The sequence below is a fragment of the Furipterus horrens genome, unplaced genomic scaffold (assembly GCF_987537825.1).
Source record: "Furipterus horrens unplaced genomic scaffold, mFurHor1.1.pri manual_scaffold_5, whole genome shotgun sequence".
Classification (NCBI taxonomy): domain Eukaryota; kingdom Metazoa; phylum Chordata; class Mammalia; order Chiroptera; family Furipteridae; genus Furipterus; species Furipterus horrens.
The window spans coordinates 12648931-12674665 of record NW_028327175.1 but is presented as its reverse complement, the minus strand read 5'-3'; the positions used below and the strand labels follow the sequence as shown (position 1 = coordinate 12674665).

Sequence of the window (25735 nt, the reverse complement as noted above, 5' to 3'; positions counted from 1 at the left end):
TCGAAATCTTAATGGGACTTTTCACAGAAATAAAACAAACAAAAAAATCATCAAATTTATATGGAGCCCCAAATAGCCAAAACAATTCTGATAAAAAAAAAAAAGAACAAAGCCAGAGCTATCACACTCCCTGGTTTAAAACTATACTACCAAGCTATGGTAATAAAAACAGTATGGTATTGACAGAAAAACAGACACACAGACTAATGTAACAGATTGAAAACCCAGTAATAAGCTCGCATATATATGGACAACTGATTTCTGACAAAGGGGTTAAAAATACGATGGGAAAGTACAGTCTCTTCAATAAATGGTGCTGGGAAAACTGGAAGGTTTACATGCGAAAGAAGGGAACTAGACTGCTATCTGACACCATACACAAAAATTAACTCCAAATGGGTTAAAGATCCGAACCAATAAAATACATAGAAAACAATAGGCACTAAACTTATGGACCTTGATCTCAAGGGGTTTTTGTGAACTTAACCCTAAAGGCAACGGAAGTGAAAGCAAAAATAAATGAATGAAATAACATCAAACTAAAAAGCTTCTGCATATCAAAAGAAACCATCAATAAAACAAAAAGGTAACCAACTGAGTAGAAGATAATTGGAAATGATACTTTGATAAAGGGCTAATATCCAAAATAAAGAACTCATATAACTCAACAAAAAATAATCTGATTAAAAATGGACAGAGAACCTGAATAGACACTTATTCAAGAAAGACACACAGATGGCCAACAGATATATGAAAAGATGCTCAATATCACTAGTTATAAGAGAAATGAAAATAAAAACCACAACTAAATACTATCTCACATCTGTTAGAATGGGTATATCAATAAGACAAGTGCTGGAGAGGATGGGCGGGAAAGGGAACCCCGGGAACTGCTGGTAAAAATGGAAATTGGTGCAACCACTATGGAAAACAGTATGGAGGTCCCTCAAATAATTAATAACAGAGCTACCATATGACTTAGCAGTCCTTCCTCCTGCTATCTATTTAAAAAGTTTGAAAATACTTATTCATAAAGATATATGTACCCCTACATACATTGCAGAATTATTTACAGTACCCAAGATATGAAAAGAACCTAGGTGTCCTTCAACAGATGACTGGATGAAGAAGATGTGTTACATACAGACAATGGAATACTACTCAGTCAAAAAAAAGATGAAGTATTGCCATTTGCAACAACACAGATGGATCTGGAAAGGATACTAAGTCAGACAGAAAAGAACAAGGACTGTTTGAATTCATTTAGTTGCTGGATACAAAACCAAAAGTAACAGACAAAAAAACAAGCTATAGATACAGAAAACTGCTTCCCTGGCTTTGTATTTCTTAATAAAGTGATGAATTTGGCCTCCAGTTTTGATTTTCTAGAGTATCCAGGATAAGACAAGTTACCGTGATGGCCAAATCTGTCATGGAATAATTTTATTAATTTTCAATATCATTGATAGTTATTTATACAATAAATAAACTCTGAATAATAATAAATCTTTTTCTCATTTATAGTTAATTTTTATTTGTCTCTCCATCAAACTGGCTATTCACCTGGCAAACTGATCTGTGGATGACAAGACACCTGGAAGTCCCCAAATCAGGCCAAGCCTCAAATGTTAGGGCACCTGCGATTCTCACTTGCTCTAAGAAAAGCCAGGGGCTCTTAAGAGTTCTGGCCCCAAATTGCCTTTCCTTAGGCCCTCTGGTATAATTTTGGCAGTTGATCTTTTATCTTTTGAAAGTCTTTGATCTTTTTTTTCTCCTGAACCCAAGACAGTAAACATTGGCCACCATGTCAGCTATGGGTCAACTTTACCAGACTTACAGGTATATTAGACAGCAGAAGAATACTAGAACTAGAATAGACAGAAACACACTATACATCAATGGATATGTTGAACATTTACCATGAATAAAGATATATATATATATGTGTGTGTGTGTGTGTATGTGTATGTGTGTGTGTGTGTATATATATATTGTCGTCGGCGGCGGCGGCAGCCGTCCGTCTCGAGAGACGATGGTGTAGCTTCTTAAGAGTCTATCTGCACCGCCGAGAATGGCTGTGCAGTCCGACTCGGGAGTGACACGGTATCTGTCTCCTCCTGTGTTGAATCGACATCTTGCGATGACGCTGGAGTGTCCTCTCCAGTGAAGCTGAAGCTACAGAGCCTGGGCAGGGTGATATGGAGGGTCTGCTGTTGCCCATGCAGCAGACCCCCCCTCTCTCCGCAGCTGAAGGGTCCAAGGGAAAGACGGAGTCGATACAGCTTGGCTTCAGGTGCGCCGTAGGAGTTGCCGGTGTTGACTACAACGTCAAACCGCCTTAGGGACTCCGGCTCCGGATTTTCTGTCGGGGTTTACTCCCTTAGCCTTTCCCCTGAAGAGGTATGCCGCAAGGCAGCGGAGGTTTTTTGGAGTCAGAGTTTTCCTTCTCTGATGTGCCCTGACTGGAAGATCGAACCAGCGACACTTAGCTCGCAGGCCGACGCTCAATCCACTGAGCCAAACCAGCCAGGGGAATATATATATATATATATATATAAAGATATATATATCTTTTGAAATCAAAAGAAAACAAATGATTTTTTTAAAGGTTAAACTAAACTGAAGCGCACATAACTGACCCTTACCAGGTCCCAGCTCCCAGTGGCCCAGCCACAGCAGGGGCGCTGGTTGCAGGGTGTGGTGGACATGGGCCTTTTCGCCCAGTCGCAGGGGCCTGTCGGACAGGCCACGGCTCTCTCCTGCACTCCACCTCCACAGGACCTAGAACACTGATGCACAACAGGGACAAGGTTAGGTAAAAATCACATGGCAACATCTGCAGTGATAAGGGGCGAGGTTTTTACCATCATTTTTGCTGTGTCCAGCATTATTAAGAATATTAGCATCTGTCACAGCCTTCTTACAACGGCCACTCAGTCATTTCAAACAACAGTGGGGACACAGAACTAAAGAGAAGGGAAGGAGGCTGACAAAGGAAGTTCTGAGGACAGGAGGAGGAGAAGAAAACAGGAGAGGCCAAATAGTTCAATGTCAAATACTATGTCAGACAGAAGGGATTTTGGTTAAAAATCTAAATGAGTCATCATCCCAGAATGGGCAGTGTTATCTGCCCCCAAAGTCTAAAAGTCAAAATGTAAAATACTGACTTTTTTTTTTAATGATTAGCTCTGACAGTCTAAATGGGAAACACACACATTTGCAATACAATTTTGTTCATCTCCTGTTAAAATGGGATTCAGTCTTCCACATAAAGCTGAGAATTAAATTTGTTTGTGTTCTGAATGGGGAAATTGGAGGGAATAGCAGACACTTCACATTCTCCACTGCCCCAGAAAACACCAGGTGGCCTAGAGGTTTAGAAATCAACATGGCTTCGCAGTAGACAGTGTGTAGCTTTAGGGGAATCAGACTTCCATGGTTGGACCCAAACTACATCCTACCGTTGTGGTTCTCTACCTTCCCTTCCCTGGCCCATGGGTAGCTTCTTCCAAAATAGTTCTACGTACATTCCTCAGCAGGGACCCCAACTCATATCCCCAGGGAGACTAGGTTCTAATGAAAATGCTGACTTGTCACAGTGGAAACCACACAACAGCCTTCAAGTTGATGACCGGGTTAGCCTCCCCCATGCAGTGTTGGGTCACTGAGTGGAGGCCCATCATTGGTAGGACACAGGTGTGGTCTTCTCCGGCTCCTAGACTCGCAGGTGACACAGACAGACATTCATGCTGGCCTGGCTGTGGGACAGTGTACTACGGGCTGTACCTGGCTCCAGGGCTCCACTTGCCAGTCATCGCAGGGCTCTGTGTTGCAGCTCTTGCTCAGAGGGGGAAGGACACCGGCCAGGAACTGGCAGTGAAACGGCCTCAGGCCCCGGTGGTCCCGGCTGTCCACACACTGAACCTCCCGGATCTGGAGGCCCCCGCTGCAGTTCCTGGAGCACTGTGTGCAGGGTGAGAGCAAAGGGGAGACCTGAGTTGCCGGAGCTTTCACAAAGCCCTGGGGCATGGCATCTTGTCGTCACGCAGAGATTAGTTCCTGTGCAAGGGAAGTGTTTCCCCTCGCACGTGGCAGAGAAGGGGCCACTCAAGCGGCTCCCAGCGATGGGGCTCCTGAGTGTCAAAAACGCAGGCGTGGGAGAGTGAGGGTTTGCTGTCTGATGGGACCGGGCGGGAAGTCCCGTCTTCACTCACTTGTCATGAGCTCTTGGTCAAGTCACAGACACATTCTGAGCCTCATACATTTTAATGGTAAAGTAGGGTCATAACTGCTACGTCCTGGGGCTGTCGTGAAGACAACAGGCACTGGGGTTGGGGTCCCTGCTGGCACAGTGTCTGTCTCAGTGGGCACCGGTTCCCGCTGATGTCTGTTCATTCCAGGTGACTGGACTGCCCCCAAGGGGACCTCTCTGGCAAGCTACATCCACCTTTCCCTCTGAATCCTGCCACAAACCTGTTTCCCTGTGACTTAGAACACAAGATAGGTTACACTTTCAAGTGAAGGGTGGGTCTGTCTATGTTGAGAGACATAAATTGAATACCTGCTCAGTGGTTTGACACACCAGACTGAGCGAACCTTGTCCTTGTCCCCACTGCCATCCTCCCTCACCCAGGTGCCATCACAGAGTTTTCTCAGCGCATGCCCACTGGAAGCCATGACAGAGGCCCCCCAACTCCCCTCTTCCCACGTGCCCACCTCTGGGGAACAGTCCCTTCGTCCTGCTCTGTCTCAGTAAAGGGCATGGTTCAGTGCAGGCTGCTAATTTCCTTTAGAGCATAATGAACATGGACAAGCCACAGTCCCCTAAAATCAGAGTTTACGTCGCCTGTTCTGGAGTACTTCTTTTGTTTGCTGTCTGACCTCTTGGACTTGGGACGTTAACTCCATCCCCCACCTAGTTAAATTTTATTTGACTGTCACTTGAGCCTGTGAGACTGTGTCTCTGGTCTGTTTAGAATGCTGCATCCTGCTCTCTCATGGCCAGTCCTGGCCTGGCCTGTCTGGTCACTGCCCACATTCAGATGGGGACCTGAGGCAGGGGAGGTAGAGGTGGACCCCTGTGCTTCTCAGCATTTCTCCCCAACATTCTCCTTGGGTTAACATTAGGTCCCTGTGGTCCTTATGTCCTGAATGTCCCTCCTTCACATTACCCACCAGCCACTGCTCTTCCTTTAGGCTTCGGCTTCAATGTACCCCTGCCCTGAGAAGCCTTCCTTGAGTACCTTATCCTAAGGAAGCCCTCCCTCTTATTTACCTCAGACCATTCTAGTTCCTCTCACAGGGGCAGGAAATATGGAACAAATATTTATTGCGTCCATCCTTTCTGCTAGACTCTCATGGCTGTGAAGTTGGAACCCTATCTTCCCTGGTCACTACTGTGTCCCGAGCACTTAGCACATGCCAGACACAGTAGAGAGGGTCTGCACAAGCCTCACCCTAACCTTCTGAATGAATGTATGAACGTCCGAGGAAAGGGCAGCCAGGGGTCTCTCAGTGCGCTACAGAGATGTGTAGTGACCATGGGGATGAAGGTCGTCCTTCTTACCATCCTAACCCTTTCAGCCATCACTTCACTGCATTCCTGGCTGAGAAAATGCACTCCCTGCCCCCAAAAGTGTGTCCACAGCTGCAAGGCAGGGTTTCATAGCCTCGCTCTCTGCTTAGTAAAAAATCATGCTCTCTTTCTGGCCATGGTGGACTAGGCATAATTGTAGGGTTGTTGCTGGGAAAAGAAAATTCCTTGTAACCTTTCAAGAGAGGTAGATCCCAAAATACCACCCCACTTCTTCTGCCACCTGGCAAGCCTGCACCAAGTCACTTGCCTTCAATCTGTGGGCTGCAACATGGAAGGTATGGGCCCATGTGATAAGGGGGCAGACTGATGCACTAAGGCTTCTCCAAAATAAGCAACACCTGAAAGATGGCCCCCCGCCCCCAACCCCACAAGAAACGAGAGATTTCATTTTCCTGCCACGCTGTAAGTCACATAGAAAAAAAGTCACTGCCAACTGAAAGTCAGCCACGAAAGAAATGAGGAAGCAGGCTAATCATTTCCACAGAAAGCAGCCATTTGTCTGACAAAACAGACTTCTGGGAAGTAGCACATGGTTCAAACAAGAACGTTCTTTATTAGGAAAAGGAAAATTTTATAAGACGTAAGCATAAAATGGGGTTTTATTTTCTATAATCTGACATTCCTAAATTGAATTTTCAGGATAGATTACCCTTTTGTCAAAGAGGGGATTCCCATTCAATGAAAAACGAAGTTCGTTAATATGCTGAACTAAATTCTAAGGGAAGACGCTCAGTAAAGCTATGACTTCACAGTTCCGTCTTCATCGAGTCCTCTGATTCAGTCAGCACGAGAACAGGGGCAGGATATTAAGTCACTCCGCTTCTAACACTGTTTACCTTTGTGTGCGGAAGGCCAATTATTACATTCATTTTCTTACTGCCTTACAGGACGGTCATTTGTATTCACGCTTTCCTAACCTGTGGACCAGACTGAGGACAGGAGCCGGGCCAATGAGAAGAGAAAGACTGGCGAATGTCCTCTTGTGACCTAACAGGGCTAATCATTTTCCAGGCACTGCATCAGGTTGTTTAACTGATAGAGTCTACAAACCAGACTGAGTTAGCATGAAAATAACCACAGTATACAGGAGCCAATGGCAGAGATAGATGGAAATCACAATAATTTCTCCCTTGTGTGGTTAATGATTTATGGAACTCCGTGGCTTGTTCAGAAGAGTATAGTGACAATACGGAACATAGGGTCGGGAGGGCAGGAGACTACATGCAATTATGACCCTGACCCCAGGTGGCTACATAACTGTGGATTAATCACTTCTCTAAGCCTCCGTCTCTCCATTGGTATTAGAAGGAGGATAAATGAGAGGACTAAACTTGAGCATTCTTGAGTGGTGTAAGTGTATACGATCACTAGTTTAGCACTCTGTTTTGATTTTAGAATACTTTCTTGCTCTCCAAGTTGCATGCCAAATACTAGCCCAGGATGCAGAAAGAATTCTTTTCTGCTCCTTTCTTTATGCTAAACAGATTCCTAAGACCCTTAAGATCAAATAATGCATTCCAAAAATGCTAAGTTGAACAGCACGAAAATTCATCCTTCCATCTGTTCCCCGCATCCCACTATCCCTACTTCCCTTCCTCCCAGCTGTTGGGCATTTGTTAAATTCCAGGCTCTGAATCCCCATCAAGCAGCAAGGAGAAGTTTCATAAATGAGTAGAAGTTATAAAGGTTTTATGTCATAAATTGTTCATGATCCTGTGAGGATACTAAGGAGGAGGTGGCCAGTTTCCGTGAAGAGGTCAGGAAAGGCTTGAATAAAGGAGCCAAGGCTTGAGCTGAATCATATAAGATGAGAAGATGCTCACGTGGCTGGCAAAATAGGGTAGGAGACACTCAAGGTGGACAGAATGGCATGCACAGAAGCACAGTGCTGTGACATGACAAGGCTTGTTTAGGATCGGCAAGCTGATCACAATGCTAGAGCAGAGTGTAGAGGTGGACAATGACCAGGAGCGGTGGTGGGGGCCATCATGGGGGGGGGGGTGGAGCTCCTGGTCTGGACATCAGTCCTCAACTAAAGTGTTCTTGGGTTCATGCTTCCTGTCTCCCAAAGGTTTCTATTCAATTGTCATTCCTCTTTGGGAGCCTTTAATCTGAAACCTTCAGGGGTGTCAAGACAGAATGATTGTTTAGACATACAACAAATTACTGTATATCGAGAGTGATTCTTAGTATATGATCCACCTTCCTGCAGCTCAACTTTTGCTTTCTGGGTACAGAAGCTCCCCTATAAAATGCAATTCTATGTTTTGACTTTTGCACATTAGACTTTATGTCCCTGGGATCATGTTATATATAAAAGTTGGGGACTGTTTGGATTGAGCAAGAAAGACAGTGGTTCTTTCCCTATTTAATTCATTTGTAAAAATTCACATCTAAAACAATGTCACACTGCCGCTGACAATCTGTAAAATCCAATAAACATGGAGAGAAGAAGTAGAATCAGACAGAAAGACTAGCAATATGTGCAAATATACTAGCAAACATAGGACATCCCAGGTCAGAAGGAAAGGCTGCCACCTTCTCTATTTTTCCAGCCAAGCTGCAGATAACAAAGCTAACTACCTCTGAAATAAAATTGCAGCATTACTGAGGTGGGAAGGCAGAACATTCCAAGAGAAAAATGTAAACGTATTTCTAACTCATTTCAGAAATAATCAAGGCCTCTTAGACTTAGCTATGAAAAGGGCAGAACTCATCCTCAGAAAGATAATAAAGGGATTGTCAAATCACAGGTTTACAAAACATCAGAAGGTGCAGGCAGACCCTTTAATCAGGAAGCATGGGAGCTGGGAGTGTCGCGCAGCTTTGGTGTCAAACCCAACTGAGGATTCTTCAAGCTTGTCTGTGTCACTTACTGCACTTCTTCCATCACAAGAATCGCATTTTTTTTCTCATACAAATTTTAATGTTCCGAATTGCCATGTGTCTTACAACCGATGTACGTATTTATCGTGTAGTGTTTCCTTTCTCTCTGAAAAGCTGTAATTAAATTGATGACTCACTTGCCAGGTGATGGTTTCTTAAACTGAGAGTATTTAGGACTAGCTGCGTGAACAAGTGTGAGTGATGTAAACACTCCACGCTTTTGTTTCCACAGTGGGAATTATAAAGAATGTTCTGTGTTAGATGAAAATGAACCTGTTTATTGAAAGATCCTGTGTGATGTTGGGCGCATGGTGGATTTGGCAAATGCCAGGGCCCAAGGAAGGTCAAGTCCTCCAAAGTTCATGGACACTTGGAGCACCTTGTCTGCTTAGGACTGGGGAGGACACCTGCTTGGGCCAGTCACTTGGTTGATAGGACCTACTTCACTATCGCCTGTTCACAGGCCTTCTGCCTCTGGAAGCCAGAGGTTAGTGAACACGTAAGAGCCAGTCCTACTCTTTACAGAGGGCTCAGTTTGCCCACGGTTTCATGTGAACAGTCTTTACCACTTACAAAGTTGTTTCCATTTTCTCTTTTGGTCTTTATAATAACCCTATGAGGTTAGTAGAGGCAATATTCTCCACAACATTTTTCAGAGGTGAGTAAACTAAAGCACCTAAGAGGCTAGGTGAGTGGACCAGTGCCACATGCTGGTCAGCGACCGAGTGGTGGTGGGGTAACCCCGATGTGTCTGATCCCCAGCCCAGTGCTGCTTCTAGGATTCAATTCTGCAGAACTACTTTTTCCCAAGGGTGCCTCTGGGACAAACCTGAGGACTACGACCTTGAGTTGGTCCCGGACTGACGCATGCATCAAGAGGCAGCAAGTCATTCTGAAAAAACTGCTTCTACACATTGCAAAGCTAGAGATCCGAATGTGAAGTCTCATTCTACTGTCACATATGAGAAAATGTCCACAGCAGTTGTGTCAGGCTTTTCAGCAAGGACCTGACTGGTGCTAGAGAGGCAAGCCAGTCAAACAACTGTGATGCAGACAGCAGTCACCAGGGAGAGTCACTGGGAGGAACCTGGAGGCCTCAGGTGTGATACCTGTAGCTTCAGATGAGGCGGGAGCGAGAATTTAAGTGTCTCTGCATCTGCGGTAAAGAGTGGCAGGATAATGTAGAGGGTTCAAGACAATATTAGGATTTTTCCCTCTGAGAAAGTATCTGTAAAAAGGCAAATCTGTGCCCTGGCTGGATGGTTCAGTTGGCTGGATAGTTCAGTTGGCTGGAGCATCGTCCCATAAACCAAAAGGTTGCAGGTTCAATCCCTGGTCAGGGCTTGTACAGGAGGCAACTGATTAATGTTTCTCTCTCCTATTGATGTTTCTCTCTCTCATCAGTGAACATGTCCTTGAGTGAGGATTAGAAAAGAAAACAGTTTTTAAAGGCAAACTTGTCAACTTGAAAGAATCTAAACTCTTTGGACATTTAAAGGCAAAACTAAGGGTCTGCTTTCCTACTCTAGGTTTGGGAGGTTTGCCTCTGAGTGAGCTTATAAGTCCTGATGGAATAGTGAAACTAAGAAAGCCCTCAAATCTTTCCTAATGCATGGTCTGCACTTCAGACATCCTTAGGACCTGGTTAATAATGTGGGAGTCAAAACAGAGTCTCTCTTCATCATCATCTAAATTTTTTTTTTTTTCATCATCTAAATTTAAGGTAAAATCTAAACCAACATTTCTAGGAAAAAAGAGCATCACGCATGTGACATCCATAATGATGGAAAAAACGAACGTTAATGCAATGGACTATCAGTAGTTAAACAGTGTCCCTGGCCTAAGGTTTATCTATTATTCTGAAAAAAAAAAAAAAAAAGAGACACTTTCTTTACTGATAGGACTGTGTGACTTTGAGGATCAGACTTCAGCTGTGGTGGTGACCACAATCTGGCAGAACCTGATGGTGTCACATCTTCTACAGAACCACCAGGGGTGCTTTGAGGGTTACTAGTACCTGTCACCCTCCTGGCCACCAGGGAGTGGAGATCCAGAGACAGGGGAGGGACACAGTGGCAGACGAGGGCTTTCCTTGGGGGATCGGGCCCCACAGAGAGCTTCCAGGCCTCTCACTCAGGGTTTTACACCAACTGGAATGTGTAGGATTTTAACCGGAGCAACCTCTGCAAAGTGTGAGCTATTTCATGCATCTGCCCTTTCAACAAGCCATGTAATTTCCATGGAAAGAATTAGTCCCAATGATGGGAAAGTGGGCCTTTAGGACTTGCTCAGAAATAGAAGATGTTTCTGGAGACTTTTCTGGATATTGAAGAGAGTTTATAGCTAAGTCCCTGTTGGACCCTGCATTTGCTGTGCTTTAACAGAGAAAGGAAGAAGAACCAGCATTCATCCCTGAAAGAACAATGGTATGCAAAGAGAGAAAGGGAGGTTGGTGGGGGGGGGGGGCAGGGATAGGGGGTAGCAAAGAAAAGCCCAGTAATTTTCTCAGGGAGTCGTCCCACTTCCCCTCTCTTCCCAAAGGTCAGAGCCTTGCTCTGGGAAAAGCAGCCTAGGGCAGATATGACAGCCCACGCTCCTGCCAGCCAGGTAAGTCCGCCAGGGGAACCAGAGGTGTCTAGTGAGACACCTCACAGGTGCTGCTTGTCAGGGGACGTGAGCTCCCCGTGAGATGAGGACCCCAGCCTCGCCAACCTTCTGGGCAGCTCCTGCTTTTGTCTTCTGTGCCAGGCTGTTCAGGGAAACTGGCTCCCCAGATGGGAGCCTAACGGGCATCCTAGGGCAGGATGTGCTTGGCAAACAGGTGTAGGCATGCTCCTGCCTCTGTACCACCTGCTGCCAGGTGGCTCTCAGCCCACCACTGACCAGTGTCTCACAGCCTGGGTGAGTCCCGCAGGGGCTGGCTCAGCCCCGTCCAGGGTGACAGGCCATTTGGTTAGGCCTGGTTAGTGCTCCAAAGCACCAAAGCTAGCTAATCCTAAAAACCGATGCAGCCTTTACAAGAACTCTGCAGACAGCACAATAAAATGAGTAACCATGGCCCGATTAGCAAGGACAGTAAAATCACACACAAAAAGATTGGCACAGGAAATATACTTTTAAAGACCAAATTCTTCTCTATGGCTCAGCTTTCTTTTTATTCTGAGTCTGGCAGATTTGACGTAATACTCGCTTTGTGAGCAGTTGCTGAGCTATGATTTAATTATACATGTGATCATGTACAATTATTAATTCTAATGCCAAATTTAAGTAAATTAGAAGTAGTGTTTCATGTTGGACAGAAAATTCATTATGCAATTCCCCCTCATCCCAGTTTACCTGTCAAGGGAAAGGACAGGCCAATAAGAATATGTGGGTTAAGAAAAACTCTGTACTTGTTCTAAGGCTATTGTATGCAAGAGTAGAAGGTCTATGGTAATGCCTATGATTTACTCGTCCACTATTTTATCAAAGAAGTGTGACAGAAGGGAGGTAAGAAGGGAGGTGAGAAACCTACTTTTAAGACTGACACTATACTTTCCATTCGGACCACGTCAGTCACTGGTGGCTGACAGTATACTTTTCGTTCAGTCTGCATCAGTCACTGCTGATTGACGATATACAATTAAAAAAATTATATTCTTCTACTAATAAATTTTAAATAATTTGGAGATCATAAAAGAATGTACCTAAATATTACTTGTTACCAAAAAAATTCTTAATGAATATTATTAAAACACGGTATACAGTAGTCCCTCTCTATATTGCGGTTCATTTATTGTGGCCTCACTTTATTGCAGAACTTTTAAAAGTATTATATTTAATTATTTATTGTGGATTTTTCACTATATCATGGGATTTTGCGGTACTGTATACGTTTGTTGTTAAAGTTATGTAGGTTTAAGAGTGTAGAATAAATGTACAGTTCCTACTTCATGGGGGGGCAGGTCAAGAACGTAATATCCCTTAATGAATACATCTCTACAAAGAGACATCACAACATTAGTTGGTGTCATATTTTCTTTTTCTAAACCTTTCCCTGCATATACATGAAAAGCATACATGTACCCAGATCCGCAGCACAACTTAAATAATTTAATATCATATTTGTGGCGTTTTTGTTTTAAACATTACTTAAATATTATGCAGCCATGAAATGGTATCAAAGATTTATTGATACATATAGCTTCAGATGAATTGTAATATTTTTTGAAATTTATTTCCATGTTATCTATCAGTTGTTGTATTTTGTATAAACGATTGGAAACATCTGTCTCCCTATTGTCTGAAAAATGCAGCATTCATAATATTTCAAATCTTTTTCTTGACATTTTTTTCAGGAAAGTTTGCATATATGCAGGAACATGGGACCAGTATAAACATAAAGATGGTAGTTCAACTAGTCCCATCCATAGAATCAACACCCCAAAATCTTTTCTTTTCATTTTTGTCACAGTCCACCTGCACAAATGCTGCAAGTTTTCAACCCCTAGTTTTTGCGACACATATAAGTTCGTTTGTTTAGAGATATCCCCAAACAATTCATTGGGCACAAACAGTTCATAAGAATTCTCTACTGTTGCACGACTTTACATTCAAGTCTTCAGTCCTAAAGCCGACTGATAGGTGAGAGGCCTAATCCTTGGTTGATTACCTCTCGGATCATGCCATTCTTCAAAACCCTCATCCTTATCCTCTGGTGACAAAAAAAGAATGAGTCTATGACGTTTTCTAGGAAAACTAATTTCACTTGAATCGCTTTCACATGCTTCTTCTACTGACATTGTCACTGTTACAGGCAAATGAAATTGTTTAAACTGCACTGGAACACGAACCACAGACAACTCACTGAAGAGAAAGCATTTCGAAAAGAACACAGAGTACAGGTTGCGATAAATACATACAAGAAACATATCTGAAGATATACATGCAGTCTTATCGCAGCCTTACACAGATCTCCGGCCGCCCCCGTACCCGTGAAATCGGATAGCTCGGGCTAAACGGTAAGGAACACAAAACAGGCTTGGCGCTTAAGCAAATGGTTGAAGAAGATCCCCCACCCCCACCCCCTCTGCACACCGCTGGGCCCGGGAAGTTACCTTGCTCCAGTTGCCCACTTTCCAGCTGGCACACGGACGGAGGTGGCATCTCTTGGCGGGGTCAGGCCTCTGAATGGCGGCACAGTCGGCGTCCACCTGGGTGCTGCACTCCACATGTCGCCAATAGGCCCCCAGCCCGCACGTGGTGGAGCACTGTGGCAGGGGACAGAAGCCAGAGCTCAGCGCCACCTCCTCAGACACAGCCCGTGACACCCAGCAGTAAGGAGCGCTCAGGCTCTGCTGCGCATGAAAACCGCCCTGGGAGCTTGGAAACAATATTAGCCCGGGGACCCCTGCCTCAGGCAAATAATCCGAATCTTAGCTGCTAGGGCGTGGGCATCAGTAATTGAAGTAATTTCCCAGGTGATTCTAATAAACAGCCAGGGCTGAGAATGCCTGATTTATATGTGGGAGGAAAACCCAACGCAAATAAGAATCTGCTTCCCTTTAAAACTTAGCGGACTCGCGTGCCCAACTGCTGAATTTCGTACCAACGCTGTTCCGCGTGGACATCCGACCCATGCATGCACCTGCCTCTTACCTCACATCCGTACCTCCCCGCAGTGACAGTCTCTCAATTAGTCCTCTCCGCCACAAACTGTGGTATAGGTGGGTATTGTTATAAAGAAACCAAGGCTTGGAAAGTGGGCCTGCCCACAGGGGAAGGCTAGGATGTTCTGCCTCCAAAACACGGTACAGTATTGTTACAGCAGCACCTCTCAACCTGGAGTGTCCGCGGGATTCACCGGGACACCTGGCTAACCGCAGGTTCTGTTCCAGGAGGCGGGGGGCGGGACTGGAGAGCACGCATTTCTAACTAGCTCCCAGGGGATACAGATGATGAGGTCCTCAGACAACACACAAGTTGGAAAGATGCTGCAACAGGATGCTTTTCTCTATTTGACTCCCTGGTGGTTAAGAGATCAATCGGCTTTTGCCACATGTACAGCCTGTTCATCACAAGATGTTTTCATTTATTTACAATTCTTACATACCTCAGGCTTAGCATGGGAGCACACAAACTTTCCCCTTGTAATCAATTTTATTCTACGTGCCTGATTCTTTCATATGGTTGTTTTTACTTGCATCTCCTGTCCCCTGCCCATCCTCAGAAGGAGAGGCTATTTCTAAACACGTAAAACACAGTCTGGGCTAATAAAAAAAGGGGTGGAAGTTCCATCTATGACACTTTTGGAAGTTTCTTTTGATGAGTTATAAATAAAAACCAGCCTTATATTTCTCTGGCTGCATTTTCTCCCTCCATATAATTTCATGCTTTACTTTGTGCAAGTTCTTGTGTTATAACACATATATAACGTAGAGTTCCTAGGTAGATAAATTTATTATATTGCAGAAGAATAGAAGCAGAAGAGTAGAAAACAGCCCAGGTCATCATTTTTTCCAGTTGGCTCATGAAGGGAATCTCTCCTTCTCCTTAAAGTTGTTTAGGGTTTGGTTTGTATCTCTCATAAGTTCCTAGCTCCTCCTCTTCTGTACGACACTGTGTGTATGTAATAGAGACAGCAACAGCTGAAGTGCATTGACCACTGACCCCTGGTGGCCTCCACTGTTCACACCCATGCTCTTTGCAATGGGACTTTGCAGCTCCTCTCGTCAGGCCGTGGACTATGTTGGGTTGACCAAAACGTTCATCTAGTTTTCTCCATAAGCTGGCTCTAGCAATGCTTAGTTGTCTTTAATTTCACTGGAAACAATTTTGTTAGACTGTATTGTGACAACTGTCATATCAGCATACATTAAAAAAAAAACCCTCAAAACCAGTGAATTTTTGTGCAGCCATTTTAATATTGAAGATGGAAGAAAATACACAACATTTTCAGAGTATTATGCTTTATTATTTCAAGAAGGGTAAAAGTGCAACTGAAACACACACACAGAAAGATTGTGCAGTGTGTGGAGAGGGTGCTATGACTGACTGAACGTGTCAAACGTGGTTTGTGAAGCTTCTTGGTACTATCGACATTTTGGCCAGATAATTCTTTGCTGCGGGGATGAATTATGCATTGGAAAGTGTTTAGCAGCACCCCTGGCCTTTACCCAGTAGAAGCCAATGGCGGGACATAGTTGACATACTCAAAATATCCAAGCCAATGAAGTTACTGGTGGAACTGAAAACAAATGTGTCTTTTATTTTATGGAAAAAACTAAACAGACTTTTTGGCCAACCCAATATTTCCCCAGCCCTTGACTCAGGACTGTATTTGCAACCTTGGCCAATAAGATGCAGTGGGTGAGGCCTTGCTTGTTCAGTCCTCTCTCTCGGACCCTGTCTCCACTATGAGAATGAAGCTGGGCTAGCCTGCTGCAGGATGAGCCATCATGGAAAACAGAGCTGGGTGACCCAGCCAAGGCCACCCCAGAGCAGCCAGCCTTTAGCCAACACTCTAGCAGATTCCTGACCGGCCTAGCTGAGATCAGCTAAGCTCAGCCCAGATCAGCAGAACCTCCCAGCTGACCTACAGGCTCGTGAACAACAACAAAAAATACTTACTGAGGTGTTGTGGTTGTTTTCTATGTAGCACTGTTGTGGCAGTAGACAATTGCCACAACAACAGGTATCTCTCCTACATACAACCTTTGGAGATGCAGGGCACAATTAAAGTCTGGCAGGTGGCTAACTGTATGATCTTTTGCAGTTTCCTAACTTCCCTAGCTTGAAAAATTGGTGAAAACACTTGGACCTCCTTTGCTGGGTTGTTGGGAAGACCAAAGAGATGATCCCTGCACACAGCCAGTGTTCTACAAATGTTCCCACTAAACACAACACACCTGCAAGGTCAGCATTACGAGTCCTACTTTCCAAATATCTGGGGCCCAGAAGTTTAGAAACTATGCTCAAGGTCACACAGACAGATGCTGTGCTGTTAATTTCATGTCACAGCATGGAGGAAAATGACGTTTTCCCAAACCCAGGAAAGGAGCTAGGAGGACCAAATTCCCAGGTTAGAGATGACCATGGGTGGAAAAACTCAAGTGATATCTAGAGTTGTTTGCACCATATTATGTTGCAAATAAATGCATGTTGTCCCTGGGATTCTTCATCTAGTCCTGCTAGATTCAGATGTCCTGAGCAGATATTTGTTTCATTCCTTTTGACAGTCTCTATGGAAGCAGCAGAGAGAGCAGTTCAAAGGGAAAGCTGACAGGAGGTAGTCCATGGGATGCTGGAGAAGTGAATGGTATTCCACACATGGCCATTTATATTAGTTTCCGATTGGGAGTGGGGGTGTCAGAGAAGAAAGGATGATTCTGAGGAAGTTGAGAGACTTCACTTGGTCCTGGAAACAGCTCGTGACCACATGGGCACTGACTTACAGGTCAAGGAGCAGGTTTCAGGGTGCTCGGCCCTGGAACTAATGGGAAGGGCTGTGAGAGGCTGTGGAAAATTACATTGATGCTTCCAGTGACATGACTCCAGAGCCGATATTGAACTGACTGGTCCAGGGAAGCCGACCGAATGAAGAGGCCATTTGATGAGAGGTGATTTCTGTCAAAATAAGAGCCACACCCCTGCACATGGTGTAGCATGTTTCCTGCTCTGTAAATACATATCAGAGGCAACACTGAGCACTTCTTATGTGCCTGACACTCCTCTGAGCTATTCCTTTTACCTCTTAACAGGCTTATGAGTCAGGCACATCCTCCCCCTCATTTCATGGATGAGGAAACTGAGGTGTAGGGAGGACTCAAAGCCAGAAAGTCTGGCTTCCTGCTTTATATCTGTTCATAGTGTTAACTTGGTTTTTGCTTCTGTTCTTTAATTTTTGAAATCACAGTGAGGTAGAGGACCATGTTGTGTGCAGCAGGGGACATGAACAACCCTTCACCACAGGACAGAAAAGGGGGGAGTGTGGTGAGGGCAACTGCAGATCAAGGGTAAGGAACTTTAGAAATGACTTCCGACCTTTAGGATCAGGAAGGGCTTTATGGAAGAAGTAGCTCAAAGGCTGATACTGAACAACAGGTAGGATTTAAAAAAGCAGAAGGTTTCAGAGAACATTGAGTGTAGATTTATTGAAGCTTAAAGTAGGTGAAGAAAAGCAGGAGGCATCGGGTTTGAAAGCTAGATTATGTTGGGAAGTCCGTTTGGATGTGAGACTGGATTTTATCTGTTCTGATAAGTAATGAAAAAGCATTACAGATTTGTGAGCAGAAGTTTGGAATGACTAGAAAATTCCTTTTGGAAGACTAATTTGGCAGTCTGGCATCTCTTGCGATGATGTGTGGAAAGCACTGGAGAAGGGAGAGACTGAAGTGCACAGACCAGCATGGAGGCATCCAGCAGGTGTCCCACACAAGAGGGTCCTTCATTCTTGACCAGTGGGGCGCTGGTGGCATTTTGCACCGGACACTTCTTCCTTACAAGGGACAGCCCCAAATGTGGTGGGACATCTACCATCTTTGGCTCTCAGACAGGGAAGGCTAATAGCAGCCCCTCCCTCTACCATTGCAGCAAAAGCGTTCCCGCTCTTTTCCAAAGGCCTCCTACCATTTCGTTACATTGGAAAACACTGAGCCCTAAACTAACAGGAAATAAAGAGGAGATGACAGAATGATGAGATGGCACTGATAAAAAAAACTTTTAGAGCTCTTTTAGTAGCAAGGGGCAGATGGATATCAGTGGTGATGCTGGGGTTTCTAAACTTGGTGACTGAGAGGAGAAGGATGACATTATAGGGAGGGACAATCCTAAAGGAACACTTTCAGAAATTGGCAGAATAAAAACTGGGGACAAGGGACACTCCAAACCCAGAGTTTTCATTCTGCGTCCTGATCCTCGCTCACAATCCTGTGTTAAACATTTTATTTCCTAAGCTGCATAAAGGGAGCAGGCACCGAGCCCAGCCATGAAGGGAACTCCTGCCAAGCGTGGAACTCTGTTCTAGCCTTGTAGCTTTGACAAGCTCTGCAGTCTGGGCCAATTCCCTTTTCCAGCCAAACTCCCTGGAATTAATAGCTCTCAAAGGCTCCCCCATGGTTGCCAGTTTTTTGGTGAGCTATGATGTATTCAATAAGACAGTTTATTTCTGTCAAAGTCAAATGGTGGCATTTGAGATAGAAATAATTCTGTGTATCTTGATTAACCTCTGGTCTCAAGCACTCATCAGGTTTGATGTGTACTTTTATTACGGTTTAGTTTATTTGGATATATTTCTCAAAAAATCCATTAATACTTATCAATTAATTATCCCATATCAAATATCTTCAGGACAAAATCATTAGAACACATTTGAACTGGATAATTCTACAACTGCTTTGAGATTTGGGGATTGAATGAAAAGATAAGAGGGTGAGAAAAAAAACTAATTTCTGGGTCATCCAAAGGCTCCTTTTTAATAAAACTTTTGTATTAACTTGTGGATGGAGAAGGGCTTGTCCTTCCTTATGAACAGTCATAATGTGAAGGCTCCTCCACCTGAAGACTGTGATAGCTTCTTAAAGGGTTTCCCCTCTGGACTGCAATCCGGTACCTCCCTCTATCTCAACATAAATGCTGTTCTCCCCAAAGACACCAGTGACCTGCTCATCATCAAATCCATCACGTCCACCCTCAGTCCTTATGTTCCCAGCCATCCATGGCACCATTCCTCTTGGTTTACATCTCAAATATTAGACAATTCCGTACTATTATTCCACACGGGAGCTTTGTTAGCCAGCTTCTTAACAAGCTGTTTCCTAGAGTCCCATCCCTGGCCCCCTCCTCTTGTCATCCTACAGCTTAATGGGTGACCTTCTTCACTCTCATGGTTCTGACTTCTACCTACTGGACTTGGCCACCAAATCTTATCTCCAGTTTTCACCTCTCTCAGGAACCTCAGACCCAAACACATAAACATCTGCTACTTATCATCTGGATATCCCAGCGGTACCACCAATATAACTCGATCTATAACTAAAGTCCTCAGCCCCGCTTTCTTTGTCTCTGTTAAGACTTATTCCTCCTATGTAATGTGCGATATCTCGGTTTATAGGCGCACCACCCAACAGCCACCCGAGGTTCCAAATGAATCGTCATAACAGACCCCTCTCCTCCTCTCTCCTTTCACACCCCCCATCAATTATTCACAAAGCCCTACTCATGTTCAGTTCTAAAGATATTCTGAATTTATCTTCCCCTTGTCATCCTGAGCATTCTTATCAGAGTTATCACACCTCAGCTAGACTGCGACAGTATCCTCCCAACAGGTCAAATCCCTCATCCTTCCAGAATGAGCTTCCTCAAACACACAGTGGGCCATGTTATTCAGTGGCAGAAACTGCTTGCTATTCATTACCATAAACTTTCTTCTCTTCTTTCTGGGCACATAATGAGATTACGTTTCTCAGCGGCCCTGTAGTTGGGTTGGATTGTGCGACTGAGTTCTAGACAATGGAGTGTGAGCAGAAGTAATTCATGCCCCTTTCAGGCCTGGCGCATAAAACTCCCTACAGGAATACCTCTGTGCTGTCTTCCCTCTCTGAGACTAGGAGGGTGACCCCAGGGCAAATGTGATGATAGGAGGATGGCAGAGCCCTTGTCAGGCTGGTTTCCCAAATGTCTGCACGGATCAGCACCTCATTCTCTATAGCCACCATTGCAGACCTGGAATCACCTTGTATTATTACGTGAGTGCATAATAATACAACTTGTTGTAGTGAACCACAGCGTGTCTGGCTCTGTTTGTTACAACAGCCTAGCCTCCTGTGTGTGTGTGTGGTTTCTAATAACATATACATACCATACACATGTCATACTTGGATTATTCTGACATCAACCCTATACCTAAGCCTGTTACCACCTACTCTTTCATGTTCTGTTTGACCAGTTTACGCTCTTCTCAAGGCCCACAGTGTCTTTAATTGCAGATGTTTTCAGACTACATCTCCATTAACTAATGAATAAAATACTACAAATAAACTAGCAGCCTCAGCATCCCTAATGTGTTCTCTTTGAGTCTGCAGAGGCCAAACACTGTCCAGACTGCTTTGACGGAGAGAAGACAGCAAGCTTGATCTCCTGTCCTTTAGGGTTGCTGCATGTGTTTGGAAGGAAAGCTACATCTGAGGGCACTACTTTCAAGTACACCCTTTCCAGGACATCACTCACAAAACTGAAATAGGTCAATTTCATGTCGTGGCTGAACCCACTGTGGTGACAGTATAAGCACCATTTGGCTCTGTGAGCTCAAAAGTAAACCATGGGACCCTGAACATTATTTTAAAATACTTTCTTATGAACTTTGTGATTTTTCTCCTCTGTCTACCCAGGGTCACCCCTCCCCTGGCATTGTTTTTGTGCCATCTGACCAAAGAAGAAACTAATGCAACAGAAGGCAGAGAGAGAGCAGTGATGTTTTCTTACTTGCAAAACAATGGGCCAGAGGCTTTGAAGTCTGTCTGCTTGGGGTCAAATCCCTGCTCCACCACTCATGAGTGTGTGTGATCCTGGCTAGCTCTCGACTTCTCTCAGCTTCAGCTTCCTCATCTCTAAAATGGGGAGAATATGACCAATCTTATTGGGCAATGGGGAGGATTAAATGAGAGAATTCATGTTCATTAGCATAAAACCATGCTATGAAAGCATGACATGTGCTTTATAAATGCTCACTGTCAACATCTTCCTCCTTGTAGAGAGCCCATTCACACTTTCCCAATGGAAAGAAATAGGACTAAAACGTCAGAAATCATAAGACCATTCCTCTAGGCATGAAAATCATCCCCCCCCCCCCCCCCCCCCGAGCCTGTACTCTTTGCTTGCCAAGGGAGATAGAAAGATGCTGCTCCACTGACAGGAGATGTGATAACTTACTTACGAAATCACATGGACATCAAGATGAAAACAGAGTTCAGATGCAAACAAGCATTTTCGAAAGTTTGCATTTACCTACGTATTGCCCATATAGTCAATTCTATGACTAAAGAGGATAATTAGGTCACACAAAAACTTTATACAGCTAAATTGTCAATTGGCACTGAAATTCACTAGAGACAGCAGATTAGAGTGGGAAGGGTTAGAAGATTCGTCATGCAAATGACAAGTGTCCTTAGACAAGTCACTGAGCCATTGGAAAGCTTAGTTTCTTTCTCTATAAATTGATATAAATCAGACCCTACCTGCTCCTCAGGGCTGTTGAAAGGAAGAAATAAGAGATTGCATATAAAAGTGGTTTGGAAATTAACATGCTTTATAAATTAAATGCTTGTTTTTTTATATTAGCTACTATTGCTTCACTTCCCTTTATCTATCAACATGAGCCATGAAATGCCATAAAAAGCTAAATGATTTGAACATATAATTTTCTTGCCACAAAGTCCTCTTTTGAGTTGTCAAATAATTTTTCATAAGTACATGTACTGTGTATTTGAAATTCAAATGGAGCGGAGGGGGGGGGATGATTTTGAATTAGTTCTAGAAATGGAAAAACAAATGTCTCGCCAAATTCCTAAAGCCTGAAAAAAGGGCCCAACATTGTTTCATCATGTATTTTCTTTTCCCTCTACATTCTAACATTTTTAAAAGCCAAAATGATATTTTTGGTATATAAGCAAACACAGACCCCCAAAAAGAAATCATTAATACAGGGAGCTATAGAATTCATTTCAGGAATGGGGAGTTAAATTTGCATTCCAACTGTTATGGCCTGACAGGTTTATGCTGAGGTCTCAAACCTTAGCTTTTGGAATGAAATGTGCCCTTCCAGTTGGCCTCCATCACAGGATCCTCCCAGTTTATAGTGGGAGGGGATCCTGGAGAAGATCTACACTGGCTCATTGTTCTCCAGATAAAAAGCAGGCTCAGCGAGATGAACTGAATTCTCCACTATCACACAGCTGCTGGCTGACCCAGACCTCACTACATCTGTTCTCTTCCCTGGAGATTTTTTTTTTTTTTTTTTTCATTTTTGGAGGCAAAGAGGGAGGTGAGCACATAAATTGGACTGCTTCACGTTGATTTCACATTAGATTATATTTCCTACAAGCCCGTTTTAAAACTAGCACAAGAACGTAACACCCCTAACTATTGTCCAGAGAGAAACAGGCAGGCGGTGGGGCAAGTAATGGAACTCCTACCTCACTCCAGTTTCCAACGATCCAGTGTGCAGAGCTGTGGTCTGTCGGGAGCTGCTTGTAATTGGAGACATTCAGCAGAAACCCCTCAGCAATCAGACTGGTTGCATCTTCCTCAGTCAGGACTGATCCAGAGCTCTGTGTCAGATTCATGTTGCTTGGAGGTGCTGGGGAGTCATGGTTTATCAGCTTTTCCAAGGGCGCTGGCTGGTGGTCTCCCCCCAGAGGAAGAGAAGCGTTTGCTGGCTTTCCAGTGACCATCCCCTCAGCTCTGGGTGTAGCGATTCTGAGAGCAGTGGGCCCTTGGCTGGGTAGCAGTCCTTCTGTCACTGTGCTGACAGGGGGCCACAAGGATGTCCCCCAAAGATAAGGTGTTGGTGGAGGTCCATGTGGCACTTCTGTACTTCTTTCCACGGAAGCATCATTTCCCGGTGCTACGGTCTGAGTCCATATTACAGAGTTGTTTCCATCTGTGTTCTCAGGTTGTTCATTGTCTTCTCCAGAGCCACTAGGAGTCTCTGTGTCTGGCTCTTTGCTCAAGGTATTGTAAAATGGGGTCACCTGCCAAGTCACGGGGATGCTGGAAGATGACAAATCTGGACTACTCACTGTTGTGGCTAAAAGGCCTCCCTCTGAGGTCGGACCAGGGTGTGAACTGGAAACATTCTCTTTGTTTGGCTGGATACTCAGAGACTGGGCAGAGAGGATGGGCTGGGAAGTAGTTCCAGTGGGAATGACGTGATGGCTGTCCAGTTCAGTCTGGGTTGAACTCTCCTGCCACTGCTTCCCACCCAGGTCTCCTTGGGAGGCTGCGGTAGGACGAGGGCTGTTGATTGCCAGAGCACTTGTGGCCACAGACTCAGGCACTGTGGGCGTGGCCAGCATCCCGGGACTGGGTGTCGTTGGTGGGATGGGCTTTAAGGGGTCATGCTCAGATGTTGGCAGCCTTTTCCCAGTGACCACCGTGCCTTTGCTGGGTTTCAGAATTCTCCGGCTAGACGGGCATTGCTGGAGGCCACATAGAGCTCGGCTGTTGGGCTTTCTTGTCACATCACAGGGCTCATCATGGTTCTTGGCACACGTGACACTGCGAATCCGCACTCCACCGCCACAGGAAACAGAACACTGCAGGAGAGAGACAGTTGTTCACTTAGGTGGGAAAGAGTCATTGCTTCTCATGCTCAGGTTTACAACAGACCAGGGCAGGCCCAAGAGAAACTGAACTGAGCAGCTAGAACTTCTACATTGGATATTTTTATATTCCGTCTCTGTATTCCTTTAATTTCCCATGGAAATATGTATCTCCTGGAGACCCACTAAGGCTCTGGACGAACCATTTACCCTCCACGAACTGAAAATACAGACGACAGTATAAATGAAGCCCTCCTGGGCTTTGAGTGATGGATCGTGGATTCACAAAGAGTGCGAAGGTTTAAATAAGTCACCTAATCTTTTAAAGAGATGGTGATAATATCTTTCCTAAGGTTTCGATGCTATTAAATTAATGTAAAATGTTTATACACTCTCTGAAGTCTATTAAGAGAGTTCCAATGAACTTTTCCCTCTATATTTAGGGTCCGCATAGTCTCGCCCAGGCCCCATAAGCTCCATGTTCACTTGTTTGTGTCAGGTAGAATCATGTTAAAAGCTAGACATACTCGTACATGTATATAGATCCAGGACCTTTCCTGAAATTTAAGGTGGGTAGTTCATCAGAGGTGGGAAACACCCTTTACTAAGTGTTTGGTGGCACCAATCTATACATGGGGGCCCTGGCAGGGACCCTCCTCAGCATTCCCACCACGTTCCACAGGGCATGGCAAAGCACAAGGCTGCTAGCCTGCCTTTGGGGGAATCCTAACAGGGCAGTCCTTCATCAGGATTCATGGCACAGGTTATTTATTTCATCAGTCTCAGCAGCTGCAAACCACACATAGTCACTACATAACACACGTTTCTAGTTGGTTTGAAAAATCTGTATTCTTACCAAACTGATCCTTCCCAATGACAGATTAAGTTACCCACCAAAGACTTGGCACTTGAACATGGATATCCTGGGGTCTTCCCTGGCTGTTTTGCACTTGTCTCTTCTATCTCTGACCCCCAAAGCAGATTTCTTGAAAATGGGGAATGCTCGCTGGATTTCATGGGGCTTCACAGCCATTGTTCTGTGTGATACCCCATGAGTATACATTCTCTAGTGCGCCTGCCATTCCTTCCCACCTGCCTTCTTTCCCCAATGGATGCAGAATCTTTTAAATGATTAATGGATGCCCCTCCTTAGCCCTGGGCGACATTGTGCCCGGTGGGACAGAATTAACTCTCTACCAACTATAATGGGCCTAAAAACGAAGTTGCTTTTTTCCTAGTCATACCAGGACAGGCAGTGCTGTTTCATACTCAGCCCACGCTTCCGCCAGTACATGCTCCGACTGTGTCATCTCCACAGGAGCTGGCAGACCCACCAGATGAGATCAACGAGGACACGCCACACTCAGAACTCGGCTCAGTGGGTAATTTCAGAACCCTCAAAACCAGTTTGTGCCATGATTATCATATTCCTTTGCCTTATCACCCTGAATTCTGTCCCAGTCAGGCAGCTTGTCAATCTGCTAAAGTCCTCCCTGGGAGTTACCTTGACCTTGCTTGCCACCCTTCCTAGATGATGGCCTCTGGGGAGCCCGCTGAGAAGGAGGTCTGCTGCTAAATTAGCCCACTCCACCCACCCGAGGGAGCTCGCAACTGGCGTAGAACTGTAGCACTAAGACAGTTTATTCAAAAACATGCTTGGGGGTTATCACAGAGTTTGGCCTAAAGGGCTGTGTGGAGGGGTAGCTAATGCTCTGCACAGGGAACATTTCATGCATAGTCTCAGGAATCTCATTCTAAAACCAGCTTTGAAAGTGAGCTAAAACACATAGGTACCTGTTATGGGGTGAATTGTGTCCCTCCTCCACACAAAAAAGATCTATCAGAGCCCCAGCCCCTGCTCACCCTCTTCCCTCGTACCTCGCAATGTGGTCTGATTTGAGATGGGGTCTTTACAGAAGTAGTCAAGTCACAATGAGGCCACTAGGGTGGACCCTTA

General features: G+C 44.7%; 1 protein-coding gene across 1 annotated transcript in view; it reads right to left on the bottom strand.

The window, feature by feature from the left end:
* Positions 1-25735, bottom strand: part of ADAMTS12 (ADAM metallopeptidase with thrombospondin type 1 motif 12) — a 230028-nt gene that overhangs the window by 12743 nt on the left and 191550 nt on the right. Inside the window, exons 19-22 of the mRNA XM_090278891.1 lie at positions 22651-23772; positions 13579-13731; positions 3787-3963; positions 2646-2789 (exon numbers count right to left, since the gene is read on the bottom strand). Coding sequence (XP_090135017.1) covers positions 2646-2789; positions 3787-3963; positions 13579-13731; positions 22651-23772 — 1596 coding nt within the window. The remainder of the gene's footprint in view (positions 1-2645; positions 2790-3786; positions 3964-13578; positions 13732-22650; positions 23773-25735) is intronic.